Source organism: Chiloscyllium plagiosum, unplaced genomic scaffold, assembly GCF_037043375.1.
Source record: "Chiloscyllium plagiosum isolate Xiang-an unplaced genomic scaffold, Cpla_swu_hap1 HiC_scaffold_17, whole genome shotgun sequence".
Classification (NCBI taxonomy): Eukaryota; Metazoa; Chordata; class Chondrichthyes; order Orectolobiformes; family Hemiscylliidae; genus Chiloscyllium; species Chiloscyllium plagiosum.
Genome location: NW_028270155.1, coordinates 42,766,741 through 42,790,823, shown reverse-complemented (window position 1 = coordinate 42,790,823; position 24,083 = coordinate 42,766,741). Strand labels below are relative to the sequence as shown.

Genomic DNA, 24,083 nt, shown 5'->3' with positions numbered 1-24,083 from the left:
TATGTTTTAAAATCCTTCTAGTAATACAGTGTCCTCCTCAATCACAATGACTGAGGTAGCATCTTCTGCTCTTCTAAAGACAGATGCAAAGTATTCAATTAACATTTCTGTCAAGCCCTCAATCTCGATGTGTAAATCCCCATTTTGATTTCCAATTGGCCCTACTCCTCTTTTAATCATTCTTTTACAATTTATATGCTTATAGAAGACTTTGGAATTCCCTTTATATTAGCTGCTACTCTTTTCTCATAATTCTCTCATTTGCTTTTTCATCTGCCCTCTATCCTTTCAATATTTATTTTGGTTTCTCGATTGCATTTTTTTAACTTTACAGCTGTCATAAGCACACTTTTTTTATTAATGTTAAATTTCACCTCTTTTGGCATTCACTTGCTCTGGATTTCTTTGTTTTACCTTCCCCATTTGAGGGAATAAATCTTGACTGTACATAAACCATTTCCGCTTTGAAGATAGCCCAGTGCTCACTAATGTTTTCCACCAACCTCTTGTTCCAGGCAATCTTCCCTAGCTCTGCCTTTGTCCCAGTGAAGCCAGCTCTCCACCAATTGATGTTTCTCACTCTGGATTGTTGCATGCCATTCCCCACCACCATTCTGAACTTTATGACACAATGATCGTTGTCTCCTAAATGTTCCTAAATGTATGTAGACAGGCCAACAAGAGGTGAGGCCATACTGGATTTGGTTCTGGGTAACGAACCAGGCCAGGTGTTAGAATTGGAGGTAGGTGAGCACTTTGGGGACAGTGACCACAATTCGGTGACTTTTACTCTAGTGATGGAGAGGGATAAGTGTGCATCGCAGGGCAAGAGTTATAGCTGGGTGCAGGGAAATTATGGTGCGGTGAGGCACGACTTAGGATGCGTGGCTTGGAAAAGTAGGCTTCAAGGGAAGGGCGCAATTGATATGTGGAGCTTGTTCAAGGAGCAACTATTGAGTGTCCTTGATAAGTATGTACCTGTCAGGCAGGGAGGAAAGGGTCGTATGAGGGAGCCGTGGTTTAATAAGGAATTGGAATCCCTTGTTAAAGGGAAGAGGGCGACATATGTAAAGATGAGGCGTGAAGGTTCAATTGGGGCGATTGAGAGTTATAAGGTAGCCAGGAAGGATCTGAAGAGAGAGCTAAGAGCAGCAAGGAGGGGACATGAAAAGTCCTTAGTTGGTAGGATTAGGGAAAACCCAAAGGCTTTCTATAGGTATGTCAGGAATAAAAGAATGACTAGGGTAGGAATAGGTCCAGTCAAGGATAGTTGTGGGAAGTTGCGTGTGGAGGCTGAAGAGATTGGGGAGACACTGAATGAATACTTTTCGTCAGTATTCACTCAGGAACAGGACATTGTTGCCGATGTGAATACTGAGTCACAATTAATTAGAATGGACGGCTTTGAGGTATGTGGGGAAGAGGTGTTGGAAATTCTGGAAAGGGTGAAAATAGCTAAGTCCCCTGGGCCTGATGGCATTTATCCTAGGATTCTCTGGGAAGCAAGGGAGGAGATTGCAGAGCCATTGGCCTTGATTTTTATATCCTCGTTGTCTACAGGAATAGTGCCAGAAGACTGGAGGATAGCAAATGTGGTTCCCTTGTTCAAGAAGGGGAGTAGGGATAACCCTAGTAACTATAGGCCAGTGAGTCTCACTTCTGTTGTGGGCAAAGTCTTAGAGAGAATTGTAAGGGATAGGATTTATGAACATCTGGATAGGAATAATGTGATCAAGGATAGTCAGCATGGTTTTGTGAAGGGCAGGTCGTGCCTCACAAACCTTATTGAATCTTTGAGAAGGTGACTAAGGAGGTGGACGAGGGTAAAGCGGTAGATGTGGTGTATATGGATTTTAGTAAGGCATTTGATAAGGTTCCCCATGGTAGACTACTGCAAAAAATATGGAGGTATGGCATTGAGGGTGAGTTGGAGGTTTGGATTAGGAATTGGCTGGCTGGAAGAAGACAGAGGGTAGTAGTTGATGGCAAAGGTTCATCTTGGAGTGCTGTCACTAGCGGTGTTCCGCAAGGATCTGTTTTGGGACCATTGCTGTTTGTCATTTTTATAAATGACCTGGAGGAGGGGCTAGAAGGTTGGGTGAGCAAGTTTGCGGATGATACGAAAGTCGGTGGAGTTGTTGACAGTGAGGAAGGATGTGTCAGGTTACAGCGGGATATAGATAAGCTGCACAGCTGGGCAGAAAGGTGGCAAATGGAGTTCAATGTAGGTAAGTGTGAGGTGATTCACTTTGGTAAGAGTAACAAAAAGATGGGGTACTGGGCTAATGGTCAGATACTTGGTAGTGTGGATGAGCAGAGGGATCTTGGTGTCCATGTACACAGATCTCTGAAAGTTGCCACCCAGGTAAATAGTGCGGTGAAGAAGGCATATGGCGTACTGGCTTTTATTGGTAGAGGAATTGACTTCCGGAGCCCTGAGGTCATGTTGCAGTTGTATAAGACTCTGGTGCGGCCGCATCTGGAGTATTGTGTGCAGTTTTGGTCGCCATACTGTAGGAAGGATGTGGAGGCACTGGAACGAGTGCAGAGGAGGTTTACCAGGATGTTGCCTGGTATGGTAGGAAGATCGTATGAGGAAAGGCTGAGGCACTTGGGGCTGTTTTCATTGGAGAAAAGAAGGTTTAGGGGTGACTTGATAGAGGTGTACAAGATGATTAGGGGTTTAGATAGGGTTGACCGTGAGAACCTTTTTCCACGTATGGAGTCAGCTCTTACGAGGGGGCATAGCTTTAAATTAAGGGGTCGTAGGTTTAGGACAGATGTTAGGGGTAGATTCTTTACTCAGCGAGTCGTGAGTTCATGGAATGCCCTGCCAGTAGCAGTGGTGGAATCTCCCTCTTTATGGGCATTTAAACAGGCATTGGATAAGCATATGGAGGATAGTGGGCTAGTGTAGGTTAGGTGGGCTTGGATCGGTACAACATCGAGGGCCAATGGGCCTGTACTGCGCTGTATTTTTCTATGTTCTATGTTCCCGAATTGTCACTTGATCAACTTGGCCCATGTCATTTCCAAGGATCAGGTCCAAAATTGCATTTGTTCTTGTTGGACTCTACACATCCTATATCCTTTCTGCTAGTTGCTGGTACATAGATTGTACCGAACAATGTGATTATAATTTTTTATTCCTTCACTCTGTCCTGAACTCTCTGGGACTTCCTCTTTCTTCAACACTGCAGTTCCCTCCTTGACCAATACTCTCTTCCTCCTTTCCTTCTGTTTCTGTCTTTCCATGACCAACTTATTCCCAGGAATACTTAACACCCAGTTTTGCTCATTCTTGGCTCTAATATAGCTACAATATCATACTTCCAAAAGGCAATCGTGTCTGTACCTCAACCAATCTTATTTACTATCCTCGGTATATATACATTCTTGTATCCTGACTTCATTTCTTTCTGACCATTTTCTTGCGTACCAGGTTCCTCTAAAAGACAAGTTTTTGTGGAAGTCATCAAATGTTATGTAGTTTAGCATGTCATCAAAATTAAAAATACATTTCCTACTTTTACAGATCCTGACTTTATCTATCTTGGTGGAATCTTGAACCCAATTCCAGGTATTTTATTACTATTACATGTTCAGGATGAACCTTTATGAAAATTTTGATTTATTTAAAGTGTTTTAATTAAATTTTCCAGTAAATATTATAATTTTGTCTTGCCAGATTGTCAATTTGAACTATCAGGGCCTGACGGCATTATTCACTCCAGTCAAGTGGAACAAGAGGAGAAAATAAAACCAGGGGAAGCAATTGACTGCATCTGGACAATAAAAGCCCCACCCAAAGCAAAAGTAAGTTAAGTTTGTACTTCTCAGATAACAAGGTACGAAAAAGATCTTTAACTGAGGTTCCTACCTCAAGATAGAACATTTGTAGCCTCATGTTAAAATTGAAACATTGCAGTTTCAGAATAGTGCCACTTAGAAATAAAGAGAAGATAACTAAGAAGATTGCTCGAGAACTGCCTTCTAGGAGTAAACTTGTTGGTCCTCATGCTCTATTATGGAGTCAAGATGCAAAGAGTTGAAGATTTCTCCACATTACTTTATACCCCAAAACAAATTCAAATTTCAAAAGATTAAAATTCATGCAAGTAACTTGTTGCTTTAATCTCATTAATCTATTTTAGCAATAATCTCGAACTGTGTCAGCAATACATGCAAACAAAAACTTCAATAAACTTCATTAGGCCAGTACTTTGTTAAAAATAGAAATATACAAAAATAAAATAATAATTGCAATTCATTACAACAGACAAATTTTAAATAGTGTTGTGTTCCCAGTAGAGATTGATAATTTTTTCAACACAGATGAATTTCCCAGTAACTAACTCAAAGAACCACACAATAAGATTCCATGTTTTTACATTTTTAAAATAAGCCCAGACTAAACATAACTTTTCTATGCTTTAGTTGCCTGAAAAGTAATTCCGAAGTAATTTCTTCACACAACTGAAAATGTAATACTCTGTTTCTACATTTACACTGCAATCTCTACAGAAGTGTTGTCTCACGTTTAAAGCCCAAGGCACCTTCCAGTTCTAAAGGAATCTCTTCTCCTTGCTGCTTCATTGTGCATCTTCCAGTGTTCGTTTGAACAAAGCCCACTTTACTCAACCCTTTGGGCATAGTCAGATGAGTTTCCTGTTGTAAGGCGCCTTCTGGTTATTCTGTAATCTTGAACTCTTCACAATCCTCATCAATCCTTTACTTGGTACTTAATCTAAAAGTGCTTTTCATCTGCTTGGTATAGGAGCACCTTTTGTTAGTTATCTAACCCAAAATGATCAGTCTGACTGCCATTTAGATTCTGTGCACCTAGCCAGTGGTAAGGCCAGCTGCTACCTTCTTCATGTCCAGGTATTGAAGATTGTAACTTACTTTCAGTCAGTTTTGTCCTGGACCCATGTCCCTAAGGTCACATAGGCTTGGCTCCAGGCAGACTTAGCAGGAGGTCTCCAGCCAGATCCCATACAACATGAAACATTTGAGCAAATGTTGGGCCCATTGAGTCTGCACCACTATTCAATCAGATCACAGCTAATTTGATCATCCTCAAGTCCATTCCCATGCCCTATCCTTAAAACACTCAATACCCTTAATGATTTGAAATCTGTCTCTCTCAGCCTTAAATATACGTAGCAGCCCTCTGTTAGAGAGAATTTCACAGATTCACTTTCTACTTTGAAGAAAAATGTTCTCCTCAGTTCTGTCTTAAATGGGGCCACCTATTACTCTGAAATACTGTCCTCTTGTCCTAGACACTGTCAAAGAAAAAACAAGTGCTCCACAGTTACCCTCTCAAGTCCCCTAAGAATCTTCTATTGAACTAAGGTCTTCTGTCAGTCTCCTAAACTCCAATGGAAGCCTAACCTACTCAACGTCTCCTAATAAAAAGAAACCCCACTGTGCCCAGGATCAACCAAGCAAATCTCTGAATTGCATCCAATGCCAGTATACCTTTGCTTAGAAAGGGAGACCAAAACTGTTCACAGTATTACAGCTTTAGTCAGACCAGAGGCTTGTATAGGTTTAACAAGACCTCCCTATTTTTATACCCCATTCCAGTTGAAATAAAAATTAACATTCCATTTTCCTTCCCTATTAGCCACTAAACTTGAATGCTAACTTTTTATGATGCATGTATGACTGCCCTTGAATTCCTCTGTGCTCCAGCTTTCTGCAATCTTTCCCAATTTAAATAATATTCAGCTTTTTATTCATCCCACCAAAATGCATAGCCTCACATTTTCCCACATTATATTCCATCTGTCAAGTTGTGGCCCACTAATTTAACCTGGCTATATCCCTTTGTTGATTCCTGTGTCATTCCTCTTGCCTTCCCACATATTTTTGTTTCACTTGCAATCTTGAAGCTCATTCATTTATTTCTATCATCCAAGTCATTAATATTATTGTAAATATTTATTCCCTCAGCACTGATCCCTGTGGTACTCCACTAGTTATAGATTGCCATCCTGAAAATGTCCCCTTTATCCAAACTATCTTGCATTAGTTAGCTAACCATTTATCTGTGCTAATAAACTAGATTAGATTACTTAGATTAGATTACTTACTTACAGTGTGGAAACAGGCCCATCGGCCCAACAAGTCCACACTGACCCTCTGAAGAGCAACCCATCCAGGCCCATTCCCCTGCGCCTAACACTACGGGCAATTTAGCATGGCCAATTCACCTAACCTGCACATCTTTGGACTGTGGGAGGAAACCGGAGCACCCGGAGGAAACCCACGCAGACACAGGGAGAATGTGCAAACTCCACACAGACAGTTCCTGGTGCTGTGAGGCAGCAGTGCTAACCACTGTGCCACCTTGTGGGATCTTATCTTACTAAACAGCATTTTGTGCAGTACCTAATCAAATGCCTTTTGGAAATCTCAATATATTGTGTTCTGTTTCCCCTTCATCTAAGCTGCTTGTTACCTCCTCAAAGAGTTGTAGTAAATTGTCAGGCATGACTTCCCCCTTTACACCATTTGACCTTGCTTTACAGGAGACCATTTACAATTAAACTATATTATACATTTTTACTTTTGTAAAAGTAGACATATACTAATAGAAAAATGATATTAAGGAAATAGCTATGAAAATTTAGCTTGCTCGTTGATAGATAATTTTATAAAAAGCCTGAAACAACATCTAGAATTTTAATTTTGTTGTTGGCTCCTGGTGTAGCAATGTGGTTCTGTGGTATTATTGCAACATTCTATTCATATATGTTTCATCAGAGTGAATTTGAAGTAAGTGAATCTTTTTTTGCTTTTTTTTGGTATAATACAATATCAAACATAGTTGTAAACTTCCATTTAGTAAAAATGTGGAAATAAATTATTTAATTTCACAGGTACAAATATAGCTATACATTTCACAGTTTTATCATAAGGAAGCTACACCATCTGTGTTGTAAGGGGGTATCTAATTTTAGAATAAGCCCATTGTTCTCAACAGTACCAATGTTTAGTTGGGGTCTAAGTAATCTTAGGAATAATGATCTAGGAGAAAACATTTTCACCTGCTTTATTTCCATTAGCAACTAAATACCTGAGAGTTTGATTTGCAATGCGCTTAAATATGCCAATTCCTTTTCTCTGTCAAAAGTCATTTGTTTGTATTGAATTCTGATTAATATGAATTGCTGTTAAAGGCAGAGATTGAAATTTGCAAGTAAACTGCCACTTGACATTTAACCACTTTCCTCATAAGTGATTAAAATTTTTGTTCAATTTATTTTCTTTCATGTCTTATTTAACAAATTACTTTACAAAATGTCTTTCAAATATGTCTGTCCTCTCCTGCATTATAAAATAATTCATATTAATATTTTGAACAAAATATTCATCAGTTTAAATTGCTATTAATTTTGAATGATATTTTATTTTATTATAAATCATGCATGATAAATAAAACTTAATTCACTATCCAGTACCACTGTGATCCCAAGAGTACAAACCATTTCATTCAAATTTAGTACTAACCAATTAATAATACCAGCAACTCAACACTGAGCAGTGGAGTCATTATTATACAGATTAACATCAGGTAAGACTCAAAGTGAGTTTCACTTTAAGTAACATTACCCAATTAACATAGCAATAAAAGTAATTATGTTACTGCATCTTTGTAATTTCTGATCTACAGAAATGGGACAAAGATGAATTTGTTTACAGCATTGTTTAGTTGGGTTTTGTTTCACTCGTTGGTTTGACTCACAGGTGCATAAACCTGCTATTTATAGAGTCATAGAGACTACAACAATTCAGCCACATTATTCAGCAATCCAAAGCACATCATGTAGTTTGTGTTACATATAATTCTGCAAGTTGGGTACAATGATTCTTCAATTTTATAACAAATTTGATTAAAGCTGGAAACTTCAATAGGACAATACACCATCCTTTTACTTTTGAGAGTTGTATTAAAACGTCCTCTATAAAGGACCGTATTGTTGTGCATTATTTATCGGTGCAGATCATTCTATAGCTCGGTCAAAATGTGCCATGACATGTGAACTGACAAAGATTTTCAGGTCACTTCAATTGATAGCAAGGCAAATGTTAGTCAAAGAGTTTACACTAATGATCTGGCTTCAATGCACAGAGTCTCCCACGATATTAATTGAACCTACTAGCTAAAGGTTGGGTGACTATATAGAGTCATAGAGATGGACAGCATAGAAACAGACCCTTCAGTCCTACTCGCCCATGCTGACCGGATATCCTAAATTAATCCAGTCCCATTTGCCAGTACTTGGCCCATATCCCTCTAACCCCTTCCTTTTCATCAACCCATCCAGATGCCTTTTAGATGTTGTAATTGTACTAGCCTCCACCACTTCCTCTGGCAGCTCAATCCATACACACACCACCCTATGCGTGAAAATGTTGTCTCTAAGGTCCCTTTTAAATCTTCCCCTCTCACCCTAAACCTCTGCCCTCTAGTTCTGGATTCCCCAACCCCAGGGAAAAGACTTCAACTATTTATCCTTTCCATGCCCTTCATGAGTTTATAAACCTCTATAAGGTCACCCCTCAGCCTCCAACCCTCCAGGGTAAACAACCCCAACCTATTCAGCCTCTCCCTTTAGCTCAAACCCTCTAACCGTGGCAACATCCTTGTAAGTCTTTTCTGAACCCTTTCAAGTTTCACAACATCCTTTGGAGAGAGACCAAAATTGCACACATGGCCTAACCAATGTCCTGTATAGCTGCGACATGACCTTCCAACTCCTATACTCAATGCTCTGACCAATAAAGGAAAGCATACTAAATGACGTCTTCACTATCCTATCTACCTGAGGCTCCTCTTTCAAGGAACTATGAACCTGCACTCCAAGGTCTCTATGTTCAGCAACACTCACCAGGACCTTACATTAAGTGTACAAGTCTTGTTAAGATTTGCCTTTCCAAAATGTAGCATCTCACATTTATCAAAATTAAACTCCATCTGCCATTCCTGGGCCCATTATAAAATAATCTACTTTGAATTAATTTACCTTTAACCACCTTGTGAAAATGAGACCCTGTTGTTGCCATATCTGAGAAGGAGTATTGCAGTGGCAATGTTTTAAGGCATAAAATATCATGCAAGCTGTAACTGTGTAATTAACATAAATGATCAATGTAAGTCCATCATATGAAGATAGGCTTGTAATTAGAGTTAGTCACTAAGTACAGATTCTACTCTCTCATTCTAAATTATCATTATTAATATTTCAGTGTAAAAGCTCCAGAAGTTCAATATAATGTTACATTTAAAGGGATTGAGAATAGTTGTTGTGAAAAATTGAGTTGTTATCCTAGTACAGTACGCATTGCACCCCCCCCCCCCCCCCCCCCCCCCCCCCAAAAAAAGTGCTAACAAATAGATTTGTTGTCTTTGATGTACAGTAACTTGGTTCTGACACTTCGTTGAAAAGCTGTCTATTCAGCCTTATTAAGGTCACATTGATGAGCATGATATTTTTCCAGATATTCAGAATAAAACAAGAAAATCTAAAATAAATTATGATAAATTAATGATGACATAAATTAAATAAGCTTTTGGAGACTGAATTCAGATGTTTCTTCAGAAAGAAAAAATGTTCGTTCATGATTACTAATACTGAGGATTTGTATGGAGTGTAAAGAATAAACAAATACATCTATGAAACACTGTCAACAGACCTCAATGTGTTTCTGTTCAATAGATTTATTTACGCTTTCTGGACTATCAAATGGATCACTCTAATGAATGCAAGAGGAATTTTGTTGCTGTGTATGATGGAAGCAGTGCTATTGAAAACCTAAAGGCAAAGTTTTGTAGCACAGTAGCTAATGATGTCATGCTACAGACTGGAGTTGGAGTGATTCGTATGTGGGCTGATGAGGGCAGCAAGCTCAGCAGATTCCGAATGCTTTTTACTTCATTTGTGGATCGTAAGTGACCATAGCTTATAAACATTTTGTATTCTAATATTGTTTAATTTGTTACTGGCATATTTCCTTTAAATAATTGCTTCAGAGATAATAAATGATAAGAAAAAGGAACAGTATAAGATCATTCAGCCCTTTGAGCCTGCTCTGCCATTCAATAGGATCGTAGCTGATCTGACATTGCTTACGTCTTTGCCTGTAATCTTTGATTGCCCCTATTGAACAAGAATTTACCTATCTCAGCCTTAAATATACCCAAGGACTCTGGCCACACAGCTGGCTGTGGAAAGGAGTTCCAAAGACTCTGAACCTAGTTACAGAAGAAATTCCTCCTCATCTCAGTATTAAATTGGTACCTGTTTGTTCTGTGACTATGCCCTCCCATCCTAGTCTATGCCATCAGGGGGAAACATCCTCTCAAATCCTTTCAGATTTTAATACGTTTCAATGAGATCACTTCTTGTTCTTCTAAACTTTAGTGAGTACTGTCTCAATCTGTTTAGCCATTGCTCATAAGACAATCCCTCCATACCAAGGATCATCTGACTGAACCTTCTCTGAACTGCCTCCAATTAAAGAATATATTTCCTTAAATAAAGGAACCAAAGCTCCTCTCAGTACTCCAGATGTGGTCTCACCAGCACCTTGTACAGTTGTAGTAAGAATTCTCTACTCGTATACTTTAACTCTCTTGAAATAAGGGCCAATATTCCAATAGCCTTCCTGATTACCTGCTGCACCTTTCTGCGTTTCATGCACAAGTATCCCTAAGGCCCTTTGTGATACAGCTTTCTAAAGTTTTTCTACATTTAAATAATATACTTGTTCTCCCTTCCAAAATGAATAACTTCACATTTTCATACATTGTACCCCATCTTTCAACTTTTTGCCCACTTACTTAATCTACCAACAGCTCTCTCTACTGTTTGTATCCCTCTCTCCAACCTGCCTTTCCACCTATTTTTGTGATCTGCAAATCTGGATACTGCATATTCACTTCCTTCTTCCAAGTCATTAGTATACATTCTAAATAGTTGTGATCCCTGCACTGATCCCTGTGATGCCAACTAGTCATGGGGCATCAACCTGATACAGAATTCCTTAATTCCACTCACTGTTTCCTGCCCATTAGCCAACCTCTAGCCATGCCAAATTCTACCTCCAATACCGTGGGCTCTTATCTTGTGACTTAACCTTTTAAAAGGTACCTTGTCAAATGCCTTGTAAAATTCTAAATACAACACATCCACTGGTTCCCTTCTAACCACTCTGGTTGAGACTTGCTCGAAAAACTCTAATAAATTAGTCAGACATGATTTCCCTTTCATGAAGCCATCTCACTCTTCCTGACTAGATTATGATTTTCTAAAAGTTCTGCTCTTACTTTTTTAATAATTGATTCCAATGCTTTTCCAATAATAGATGTTAGGTTAATTGGCCTATAGTTGCCCACCTTTTGCCTCTCTCCCTTTTCGAATATGGGTGTCACATTGGCAATTTCCCAATCCTCTGGTACTTTTCCAGAATAGAACTATTTTTGGAAAATTACAAACAATGCATCCACCAGCTTTGTAGCTACTTTTTTTAGGATCCTAAGGTACAAGCCATCAAGGCCAGGGGAGCTTATCTGCCTTTAGCCCCATTACTACATCTTTAGTGATGGTGCTTATACATAATTCCTCCCCTGTATCCTTCAGTACCATTGGAAAGTTCAAAGTATCTTCCTTCGTACGGATTGATGCAAAATATTTGTTTAACTCCTCTGCCATTTCGTTGTTTCCCAAAACTGTCTCCCCAAATTGTTTTTATAAGGTCCTTATGTTCACTTTGACCCCTCTCTTTCTTTTTATATAATTTAGGAAGCTATTAATGTCAGTTTTTAAATTCCTCACTAGTTTGCTGTCATAGTTTATTTTCTCTGTCATTATTATCTTTTGTCGTCTTTTGCTGGGTTTGGAATTTAACCCAGTGTTGACTGACTTTGGCATCTTTATATTCTTTTTCATTCAATTTAAATTCCCCTAACTTCCTTGGTTAACCATGGTTGGTTTATCCTTCTCTTAGATCGTTTCCTCCTTACCGGGATGTATTTTTACTGAGAGTCTTGAATTATCTCCTTAACTGTCTGCTACCGTTTGATATTTGTCATTCCTGCTAATCTATTCACCAAGGAAAGCATTTGTTAAAAACTGAAACAATATTGTTACACAGCTATAGGATTTTAATGCTGAAAGTCAGAAATGTAGGTGAAATAACTCCACAGAGGTTGGTATCCAATCACAAAGTCAGCTTTATTTACAGTCCTTGTCACCGAGCCAGCTCTCCGAGTGAACAGGATGTCTGACACTCCTGTTTATATCTGTTAGCCAGAGCTCCCTGCTTGGACCAGATCAACATCCATAATCAGGGAACTCTCACTCTATGATGTTCACCTGGCTGACCTCATTATAACCATTACAGTAGCCTTGGAAGCTATACTGTGCAATATTTTAAGATCTAACCACTGGATGAAGTGGCAGAGGTTGGACAGCAATGTATTCCTACATTCTCTGTGTAGATTCATGTGTCTGAACAGGCAGACTAACTGATTAATGGCTGATAACATTGCTTTGGAAAATTGCCAATAAAACATTCATGCTCCTATTTGCCAGGAATATTGTTAATATTGATCCAATAAACTTATTGATTCTCCTTTCGAAAATTTGCCTTTAGAAATTTACAAAAATATATAGAACAAAATGGAACTGTGTAAGTAGTTGACTAGCTGTTATACAACATTTTTTTAAAAACTTCTCTTGTGTAAGTGAGAGAATTATTAACAAAAAATACCATTAAATTTCCAATCAGAACAGTCAGGACAGTCCTCCTGTACACTCATAGAATCCCTACATTTGGTTCATTAAGTTCACACCGACCCTCCGAACAGCATCCCACCCTGACCTAGCCCCTTACTCTATACTATAACCCCACATTTCCCACTGCTAACACACCTAGCTTCCACATCCCTGGACACTAAGGGACAATTCAACATGGGCAGTCCACCTCACCTGCACATGTTTGGAGGAAACCAGAGCACCTTCAGGAAGCCCACACAGACATGGGGAGGATGTGCAAACTCCACACAGACAGTCATGCAAGGTTGGAATTGAACCCAAGTCTCTGCTGTGAGGCAACAGTGCTAACTACTGAGCCATCGTACCAATCAATGGAAGCTACGCAACAGCAGCAAGAAGTAATTTTTCATTAGTTTGTGGAATGGATGAGTTGCAACACAGACCTCTGAGCTAAATTGTTAAAAGACAGATAGTTTTAACAGCAGTGGCACGACAGCTCTGCACAAATACATCCTTTTCAGTTTTATTTTTGAGTTTTGTAGCTCTTTTGGAATTAGTACCACTTTCAGGAAGGTGTGTAAAATGACTTAGTGAAATTGATTACATCTGATAAGTGAAAAACAGATAAAATTCTCTGTGCAGAAAAGTATCTATAAGAATTCTGCCAGTCTTAACCTATAGAAGTTGATTCCATTTGACCTGTTTATTAACTGATTTAATTTGTTATGAAGCTTCCTTTTTCAGTCACTTATCTGAGTTCAATCCTAAATTAAGCGCACAAAATAAAATGCGTGTTCCATTAAAAATGAAGAACACAGATAATCCAAAAAATCCTCTAAGTAATGGTCTTAACTCCTATTTATAAAACAGACCTCAAGAGGCTTCATTCACAAATTATTCAAAGCAGATTCCATTCTCATGAATATAGCACTTTGTCATTTGTATGCACATTTTTAGTCTTTCAGATCTCTACTTGTATAAAATAAACAATCCCTTCAGATATTGTTAGCATGACCCATCTTTCTTCTTGTTGTTTAAGTTACATGTTGAAATAGTTGAACCACAAAAATCCTGAGGAAGCCCCATGAAAACCCAGATCATAATTACAAATGAGAAATGTCAAAACTGCATTGCACTAGTCATTTTTATGTTGATTTCACATCCATTCCTTTGTTTCAAAATGCTACTAACTAGCAATAAATCTTGTCTATATTTAAGTTTCTAATGCTAATGATTGAATCGTGCTACAAATTAATGCAAGTTAACAATCAATAAATCCAACAAGATTAGGTGAATTCATTAATTTTGTGTGTGAGATTCATTTGATGTTTTTACTGTGAATAATGAAGCCATGGTCAATTTATCTAACTGACAAAGCTGAACTAACAAAGACATGACCTTTACAAAGTGCCCATTTACTGTGTTTTGTTGCTCATGGTTGAATGACTATACACAGTACTACATCACATCTTGTATAGGCTTTTGAAATATATGTGCTATAATTTATGGTGACTCTAACCTTTGTCTCAAAGCTCCCTGCCAGGACAACACATTCTTTTGCCACAGCGACATGTGCATCAACAATTCTTTGGTCTGTAATGGAGTCCAGAACTGTGTGTACCCATGGGATGAAAACCATTGTAAAGGTACCATTGTTTGCTCAGATCTGTAAAAGAAGTTGTGAGAGAAAAATGACCTTTACTTCATCAGACTTGAAAAAGGCCATTTCTCTCAGACAGTGTATTAATAGGCTAAATCAATACATTTATCTCCATCAACGTTTGCATTAAGTATTGTTTTACAAAGTCTAACAGAACTTAACTAGTTTTGACATTACCACATCTTGAGTATAGAAACTTTATTTAATACAAGCCAACTTACTCTGCAACAAAATATGAGAGATTCATTTTCCGTGATGAAATGAAGGTATTTCTTATCAAGGAAGGAGACAATATTTTGGTTAATTGAGACTTGTGTTTGAGATTAATTGGATAATATGTCAATGTTTCATTTTTTAGCTGTTTGTCCCCACCCTACTTCCACCCCATGTTAGTTACTAATGACGTAATAGCCAGTGTTAAACTGATGTTATATCTGGGATAATCGTGAAAATATTCAGGTTTTCCCATGTACTTGTGCATCTTTGGTTAATCGTATTACTGAATGAATGAGACAGCCTATCCTGCCACAGTATGTTCCTTGCTTTGTCAGAACTGCACATGTCAAACGTAAGGTTCAATGGTCCTGAACTAGGAGTGAGGGCTACATGCATCAAAGGGTAAGTGTGATCTTATCCTTATCCATTATTACCCATTTTCTCTTGCAATAGAGATTACTAGAAACCATTAGGAAACCCTGAACAACCTGTTAGTTCCTGTAAGTTTTGTTCCTTAGAATTAGAGTGCTGGCCTTGATTGGCATTATTCTAATATCTAACAAGCACATATAAGAAAAAGATGGCTACTTGGCACTGAAGCCATAAGTAAACAATGTGTATGCCATAATGATTCAATCTATCTAATTACTAAAATATTACCAATCTGAACAACTGCCATAGGTATAAAATAGTTGGCTTCAATTAATATAATCTACTTTTGTATATATTAATACAACTGATGCTGACACTGTTGTTCATTTGGAAAGAAACATTTCTGCCATTCTTATGCTAGTGATGTTTTGAACTATAAAGTTAAAATGAAATTAGATTAGATTAGATTAGATTAGATTAGATTAGATTAGATTACAGTGTGGAAACAGGCCCTTCGGCCCAACAAGTCCACACCGCCCCGCCGAAGCGCAACCCACCCATACCCTTACATTTACCCCTTACCTAACACTACGGGCAATTTAGCATGGCCAATTCACCTAACCTGCACATCTTTTGGACTGTGGGAGGAAACCGGAGCACCCGGAGGAAACCCACGCAGACACGGGGAGAACGTGCAAACTCCACACAGTCAGTCGCCTGAGGCGGGAACTGAACCCGGGTCTCTGACGCTGTGAGGCAGCAGTGCTAACCACTGTGCCATCGTGCCGCCCATAAATCTGTTCTTGGAGGTCAAATCATTAACTAGAAACAGAATGACTCTGAAGTAAAGTTGTTATAATTAACTGATGTACACTGAGGTGCGCCAAATCATACAGTAAATTTCTTTCAAAGTGCCTGCTCATTTAAAGCTGTTTCTCCTGATCTCTAAACTAGTTTGTCCAGATTTTATTTTTGAATGCTTGGCAGGTAGCTTTTGAATGGTCTGTTTTAACAGCTCAGAGAAACTGTTTGTGTATATCGAGAAATGTTGCTGTATCAGTACTATGTTATACAGTTTTTAAATTTAATTTCAACTCGTGGATAGATTTTAAAACCACATACTTACAGGCACTGTTGAACTAAACAAACTCTTTTGTGTTCAAGGGCAGGGACATCTTGACTAAAGGTTTTTATTTCCACACAGAAGGCAGTTCAACAAACTAATTCACTGACAATTATCTGAACCTATTCTACATTCATTGCAGATTTACCACCCAGCAATATTGCAAGCCTAGAAATGGATCAGGAATGCAGCCATTTCTGCAGAGCTGGTAGCTTTAAAGCAGCAGGAATAACCATTTACATTCAGTTCTTCAAGTTGTTCTGCAAAACCTGCAGCCAAAAATTCCAACAGGGTTAAAGCTATCTGAGGAAGCCAAAGGAAGAGTTTCCATTTTCCTTTTCATGCTTGTCTGGCTTTGCTGTCTGCTTAACATAGAATCATAGAATCCCTACAATGGTGAAACAGGCCATTCGGTCAATCAAGTCCACACCGACTGTCTGAAGTACATCTCACGACCCATCCCTGTAACCCTGCATTTCACAGGATAATCCACCTAGCCTATAGATCTTTGGACTGTGGAAGGAAACCGGAGCACCCAGAGGAAGACACCGGGAGAATGTGCAGTTGCCCGAGGGTGCGATCAAACCCAGGTCCCTGGCGCTGAGAGACAGTAGTGATAACAACTGGGTGACCATGCCACATACCTCATCTCCACCCCCACCCGCTATCAGAACAAAGCTTTACGTCAACAGTTGAAAAGAAGCTGGGGTAACCCATCCTACCTCAATTCATGGTCACCTTTTGCAAACAATTCCCTCCACACTGAGGAACCGAAATTCTCCAGGGAGAGAAAAGGGAATGGAAATCTGCTATCCTCAATCCCTAATTCCCTTTAATCTTCTTGCAACCATTTATGTAAGGTTTCAGAATGATGCCAGTGAATGCATCATCGGGAACAAGAATAGAGAAAAACTAATTTTAAACTTTTTTAACCTTTTGATTCTTCATTTTTCTCTATCTAAATGTTTGTATCCACATCAGTTCCCATGTCTCTCTTTCTTCTCTTTTTCCATCAATTACTTCTATAAGCTGTTTTTCACTGCTGACATTGCAGAAACAGACCATTCAGCCCAAGCAGATCATTTTTTGCACCATTTGAGCCTCCCCTATCTTTCCTCAAGTAAAATATCGTAAGCCTCGGATCTTTGTTCAAAAGCCTTCTAGCATGCTCATCTTGCTTCCCCTTAAATGCATTTCTATTATTTGTCTCAACTACCTCTGTGGTAGTGAGTTTCACATTCTCACTTCTCTTTGGAGAAAAGATGTTTCTTCTGAATTTCCTATTGGATTTATGATGACTAATTTATATTGATGGCGTCCATCTCCTTTTTATAATACGGTATGCAGTACTCTTAAGTATGATCTAACAAGGGGTTTGCAAGTTTAACTAAATGTTTTACTTTTTTATTCTGTTTGTTTTTTATCCCATGTCCTCGCTAACCTGTGGTACAATTTTGATATGTTTGTACTCAGAGATCTATTTGTTCCTCTCCCTAGACTCACTTTCTAAGTAATGTGATCTCCACCAAAATGTACTCTCTCACTTACGTCCACATTGAATTTCGTTTGCCAATTATTTGTCATTCTGCAAAATTTATTAATAACCCCGTGTCATTTATTGTAGTTCTTGCTATTGGCTTTGCCCCTCCCACCCCAATCCCCCAAATTTGGAGTCATTTGCAAATGTAAAAGTTTTGCTTTGATGCCTTGAACAAATTATTAATGTAAGTTATGAAAGGCAGAGATCCCAGTACTGACCCTTCTCCTGCTTTCTCCATTCTGATAGCTCCCTTTTTCGACACAATTTGCTTTCTGTCGTGAAGGCAGCTAGCAACTTATTCCCCCACTAGTTCCTCTAACTCTGAATTCTTTGAATTATTTTTTAATCCATTTTGGGGCACATAGTTGAATGACTTTTGCAAGTTCAGGTAGGTTGTATTTACCTTGTTATCATTGTCTATTCTCCCTGACCTCAACCTCAAACATTTGATTACTGCTGGTTAAGAGGATTCTTTCTTTTGAAATCTATGCTGATTATTCATTGTGTACATCATTTCTTGATGTCTTTCTATTCTCTATAAGAAATCCATAAATTTTCTGACTACCAATGTTACCCTGATCAGTCTAAAATTGCCCATGCATTGTCTTTCACCCTCATTTGCTATCTACCAGTTCATTAGCATTACATCTTTTTAAACAAATTAATAATTTTCTTGTAGCAATGCCCCTACAATCCCTTCCCTAGATTCTTTTAAACATAATAGCACAATTTATTCAAACAATGCTCTTTATTCTCTTTGAGTCTGATTTAATTTATTCTATACATCCTCTTATTTCAAATGCAATTTTCTCACATTGTTGCTGCTTCAAAAACTAACTCCACTGGTACTTTCCATGGTCTCAATGCATTCTAATTTTCTCTTGCTGTCTGTCCTAAATCATATTTATTTATTCATATCTATATTCATAATAACCACCTTTCTCTATTCCTTTCTTTCATTGGAACAGTTCGTCTCCACCTGCAGATTCTCATCGGCTTTTATAATTTTAAACTACTCTATTAAGTCACATTTCAATTTTCACTGAGATAACTAAGTGATCCAATTGTTCTCATCTTTCTTCAGGTTTTGTATTTATTCATCACAGGCAACATCCTAGACAATCTGAATTGTATCCTCCCTTTTGCTTCAGTTTCCTTTATTTGGAATGGAGCCCAAAACTAGACACAATACTCTAACTTTATTTAATTGTAGTAAACATTTGTCCCTAGAATGCTATCCAATTCCCCTTGGTGATACAGTACTCAGAGGTTGTACACCCTATGCAAGAAGTACTTTTTTCATTTAGTCCTCTTAGTCTTCAATCTGTCTAGATAGTTATATATTGGTTAAGTATTTCATACTCCATCTCAACAGATAAAGTGTGTCCATTCTACGTACTCTACATGACCTCTGTTTCAATGAAAAGTATATTAGAGAACAGTTTAATACTGTTGTGCCTGCCAAAAGAACATCCAATATTTAATAGCCATCTGTTATCCATTATGCCACGACCAGTCTAATACGTAGTCAAGCACTTTCAGCTGCAGTAGACTGTAATCACCATCTAGAGCACACTGAAAATGGCATAATATGCAGTTTTGATAGATTTTGACACTGTGTTCTTTAACGTCTTGCATGAATAAATGAATGGACATTAGAAAGAGTACATTTTATATCATTAGCAAACCCAGCTTTAAACTCACCACACCTTTGGAAGAGCGTGAATATTTAGTTTCGCTGTTCATTACATCTCCATTTTATGTCTTGTTTTAAAGGGACTGGTCTTGTCATAAAGCATTTATAAGCTGTACTGAACTATCATCCTAAGAACATTCATTGTGCCTATGTGATTGACTAAATAATTAAGGAAGACATAGACATTCTTGTAACTAATACTGATTTAAGTGTGTTAAAAGCACTCAGGCATTCTCTTGAGCTTTCAATGTCTGATTATTTCAGGAATGTGCAGGTAATGTTTCAAAGTTACTTTGATTTCTTAAAGATTCTTTATAAGCTGGAGCAGTGTAACAGTGAGTGCATCAGGACAAATTATATGTTTTTTCCAATAATGGATGGAGTTTCTTTCCCAAGAACTATAATTATTTGCCATCATTCTGCATAGTTCATGAAATGTACAGTTTTATGACTCATTCATAAAACCCATGATAACTAATGCAATTGAATTTTGCATCAATTAAGAGTTCTTGTACACAATTAGGTAGAAGCATTAAAGTCACTTAAAACTAAATAAATCTTTCTTATTATTGGTGAACTATAAAGAAAACAATACCCTTTTGGTGCATATTTGAACTACTTAAGATAAAAGTGGAAAATATTCTGATTTCATTAATCCAAATTAATCCTCAATTCGCTATTATATTGTGGATGTAGTATAAAGAAAGTAAAAGAAGATGATTATGTTGGTAATGAGAAAGAAAAGTTTTTTGCAGCAAGCATAGAGTCATAGAGATGTATAGCACAGAAACAGACTCTTCAGTCCAACCCATCCATGCCAACCAGATATCCCAATCCAAACTAGTCCCAGCTGCCAGTACTCGGCCCACATCCCTCCAAACCCTTACTGTACACATACCCATTCAAATGCCTTTTAAATGTTGCAATTGTACCAGCCTCCACCACTTCCTCTGGCAGCTTATTCCATACAGGTACCATCCTCTGCATGAAAAAGGTGCCCCTTAGGTCTCTTTTATATCTTTCCCCTCTCACCCCAAGCCTATGCCCTCTGGTTCTGAACTCCCCACACCAGGGAAAAGACCTTTACCCTATCTAATTACCCTATCCATGCCCCTCATAATTTTATAAACCTTTATAAGATCACCCCTCAGCCTCTGACACTCCAGGAAAAAACAGTCCTAGCCTATTCAACCTCTCCCTGTAGATCAAATCCTCCAACCCTGGCAACATCCTTATAAATCTTTCCTGAATCCTTTCATGTTTCACAACATCTTTCCAATAGGAAGGAGACCAGAATTGCACACAATATTCCAACAGTGGTCTAACCAATGTCATGTACAGCCGCAACATGACCTCCCAACTCCTGTACTCAATACTCTGACCACTCTTCATTATCCTATCTACCTGCGACTCCACTTTCAAGGAGCTATGAACCTGCACTCCAAGGTCTCTTTGTTCAGCAACACTCCACTTGTGATTGTGTGCGGAATCTTATGAGGGAACAGGGGATTGTATAAGAGTGATGGGGAGGGATGAAAGAAATGTTAGCAGGAGTTGTTCAGAGAGAGGGAGAAATCAAACTGCACTCTTGCTGTTCTTGTGAAATAATAATTGAATCCCGCGGGAAATGGTGCTGCTTTCATTGGATCTCTCAGCTACCTCTACCCAGCCTTGCTGGATAGTTGAAACAAAAACAAATTGCTGGAGAAACTCAGCAGGTTTGGCAGCATCTGTGGAGAAAAAACAGATTTCACGTTTTGAATCCAGTGATCCTTCTTCAGAGCAGTTGAATAGAACTGCTGGATATTTATCTGGGTTATGGTCCTGCAGGTACTTGTGGGGAGGGAGAAAAATCTCCCTCCTCACCCTGACTTCCCCACAAAGATCCCCAGGAAAGAACAGTCAACTTGTGAAGAGTTCTATAACTTAGTCACCTAGTCATCCTATTCCAGCACTGCAAAATCAGGCATATCATTATAGGAGGTGTATTCCTGATTTGAATAAGCAGGCAAGAGAAAATTGTTTAATGAAAATGGGCAGACTGGGCAGAGGCCTGGGACTTTAAAACTCTCAGGACTCAGTGACATCATTCTGCTTGTACTCACACCCTGCTCACTTAATGTAATCCTCAAGTTGAAACCAGACTTATAATTGAATTTAACGCATTTAATGTGCTTTATGTTAATGATCTCTAAGCGCTACTTTGCAATTGTTACAGAGCTAGACTTAAAGATAATGAATGACAGACTTCAGTAATCCTATGGAACTCTAATATTACTCCGTGAGATAATTTAGTTAGAATTTTTGCCGTTTATGAGGTAACATATGCATTTTAATAAAAAATAATTGCATTTGCCCAAGTCTCTAAAGGGTTCATTGTGTTCTTTCATATTGCCTTTTGGATTGCAAATTAAGTAAATTAGAAATAATGAAGAGATGTTATTGTAGAAGAATTGTCCATTACCTTGGAATGGTTATTATGTCTGACTGGCTGGTTTATAAGCTCCTCAGAATTCACTTGGAGTTCTTAGCAAGATTTAGATATAAGTCTCCTTTCTTTTCAAAAAATAAACTTCTTATGATGCTGTGTTGATTTGAAACAACAGAGGACCTAGTAGAATGCAGTTGTGAGCTGAAAAAGTGTTGCTGGAAAAGCGCAGAAGGTCAGGCAGCATCCAAGGAACAGGAGAATCGACGTTTCGGGCATAAGCCCTTCTTCAGGAATCCTGAAGAAGGCTTATGCCTGAAACGTCGATTCTCCTGTTCCTTAGATGCTGCCTGACCTGCTGCGCTTTTCCAACAACATATTTTCAGCTCTGATCTCCAGCATCTGCAGCCCTCACTTTCTCCTAGAATGCAGTTGTGCCTAACACTGTGCAGGCCATTGACTGAGCTGTGAGTTAGCCCAGATTAGTTGTTCTAGTTCCGTTTTTGTTAACCTGTTTGGAGGTGTTATGAAGGACTTGAACCCAGACCTTCTGACCCAGAGGTAAAGACACCACTGCTATGCCACAAGGTCCTATATTCTAGTTTTTCTCAAAGCAGTTTTATTTTGTGTGCGTTCAAAGTGGTACTGACATGACTACATTTACATTTGTTTTATTTTTGTACTTTTGCAGAAAAGAAGAAGTCTGGTCTCTTTCACCAGATTACCAAAACCCATGGAACAATCATTGGTATTTCATCAGGAATTGTTTTAGTTCTTCTTGTCATTTCTGTACTCGTACAAGTAAAACAACCTCGCAAAAAGGTTTTGGCTCGCAAAGCAGCATTCAACAAATCAGGATTTCAAGAAGTATTTGATCCACCTCATTATGAACTGTTTTCCCTAAGAGACAAAGAAATAACAGCAGATTTGGCTGATTTGTCTGAAGATTTTGAAAACTACCATAAACTCAGGCGCTCCTCATCCAATGCCTCCAGATGCATCCATGATCATCACTGCGGCTCACAACCTCCAAGCATAAAGCACAGCAGGACTAATCTAAGCACAATGGATCTTCCATTTCGGAATGATTTCTCTCAGCCACAGCCAATGAAAACATTTAATAGCACCTTCAAGAAAAGCTGCTATACTTTGAAGCACTCACAAGACAGTCCAGAACGGGTCATAGAAGACAGAGTGATGGAGGAGATTCCTCCTGAAATCTATGTACGTGGCAGAAATGACACTGTGCAACGTTCAATGTCCATTGACTTCTGAAGTGGAACTGCTGTGCTGTTACTGAGCATTACCTTTTGATCTCTTTCTCTTGCAGAAACTGTACTGGCAATTTAGCATTTCTTTTGGCATTTTAATATATCCTGATAATCAGCTCAATAGCAACACATGTGGAACTGGGGTCAGTTTTCCTTGACCCCTTGGATTGACTATTTCTGTGAGACAAACTGTTGATGACAGTTCTTAATAACAGGCTTTGTGTTCTGAAATTTGTGAATATTTTATCCATTGATAATTACTTACTGTAAATATACTAATGATATAATTCTTTGGTTTCCTGCTCTTATCACTTTAATTGTTCTAATCCATTGGAAAGAAACCTCTTAGCTGAAATATAAAAGATGAGAAACAGCACCAGATTTACATCTGAAGTACTTTCAAACATCTTTTCTTTTAATTATAGTATTAATTTTTAGACTCTGCTAGGCAATGGTTTTGAATGACATTTCTACGTGTTATGGCCTTTTTTTTACATATTAATTTAACACATTTTAATTCATGTCATCAATATGAATAAAGTTACTATTAGTGAACTCACAGAATTATGTATTTGCTAGTTCAAATAAAAAGCTTCTTGAGATGTAAAATTATTTCTTTCTGTATATATTATTCAGAACATCAAAAGAAGAATAAAAGAGAAGTACAGCACAGGAACAGGCCCTTTGGCCCTCCAAGCCTCTGCCCATCATGTCCTAACTGAACTGAAAAATAAATCTTTCCTTATTTGGTACATATCCCTCTGTTCCCTCCTGTTCATGTAACCATCCAGATGCCAATGTGCCTGCTTCCATCACCTCTTCTGGGAATGCGTTCCAGGCTCCTACCACTCTGCATGAAAAATTTCCCTTAAACTTTCTCCTTCTCACCTCAAATCTGTGCCCTCTTGTAAATGAAACTTCAACCCTGGGAGAACGCTTCTGACGATCCACCCTATCTATGCCTCTCATAATTTTGTAGACATCTA

The 24,083-nt window shown here is 38.4% G+C and overlaps 1 protein-coding gene across 6 annotated transcripts in view; it reads left to right on the top strand.

Moving 5' to 3' along the window:
* The window catches only part of neto2a (neuropilin (NRP) and tolloid (TLL)-like 2a), a 46,655-nt gene extending 22,949 nt beyond the window's left edge, over positions 1–23,706 (top strand). For all 6 annotated transcript variants that reach the window (XM_043706915.2, XM_043706913.2, XM_087995877.1 and 3 more), the window contains 5 exons: positions 3,536–3,580; positions 3,689–3,816; positions 9,732–9,960; positions 14,324–14,437; positions 22,518–23,706. In XM_043706915.2, coding sequence (XP_043562850.1) covers positions 3,536–3,580; positions 3,689–3,816; positions 9,732–9,960; positions 14,324–14,437; positions 22,518–23,101 — 1,100 coding nt within the window. In that variant the 3' untranslated portion in view covers positions 23,102–23,706. The remainder of the gene's footprint in view (positions 1–3,535; positions 3,581–3,688; positions 3,817–9,731; positions 9,961–14,323; positions 14,438–22,517) is intronic.
* Positions 23,707–24,083: the final 377 nt, after the last annotated feature.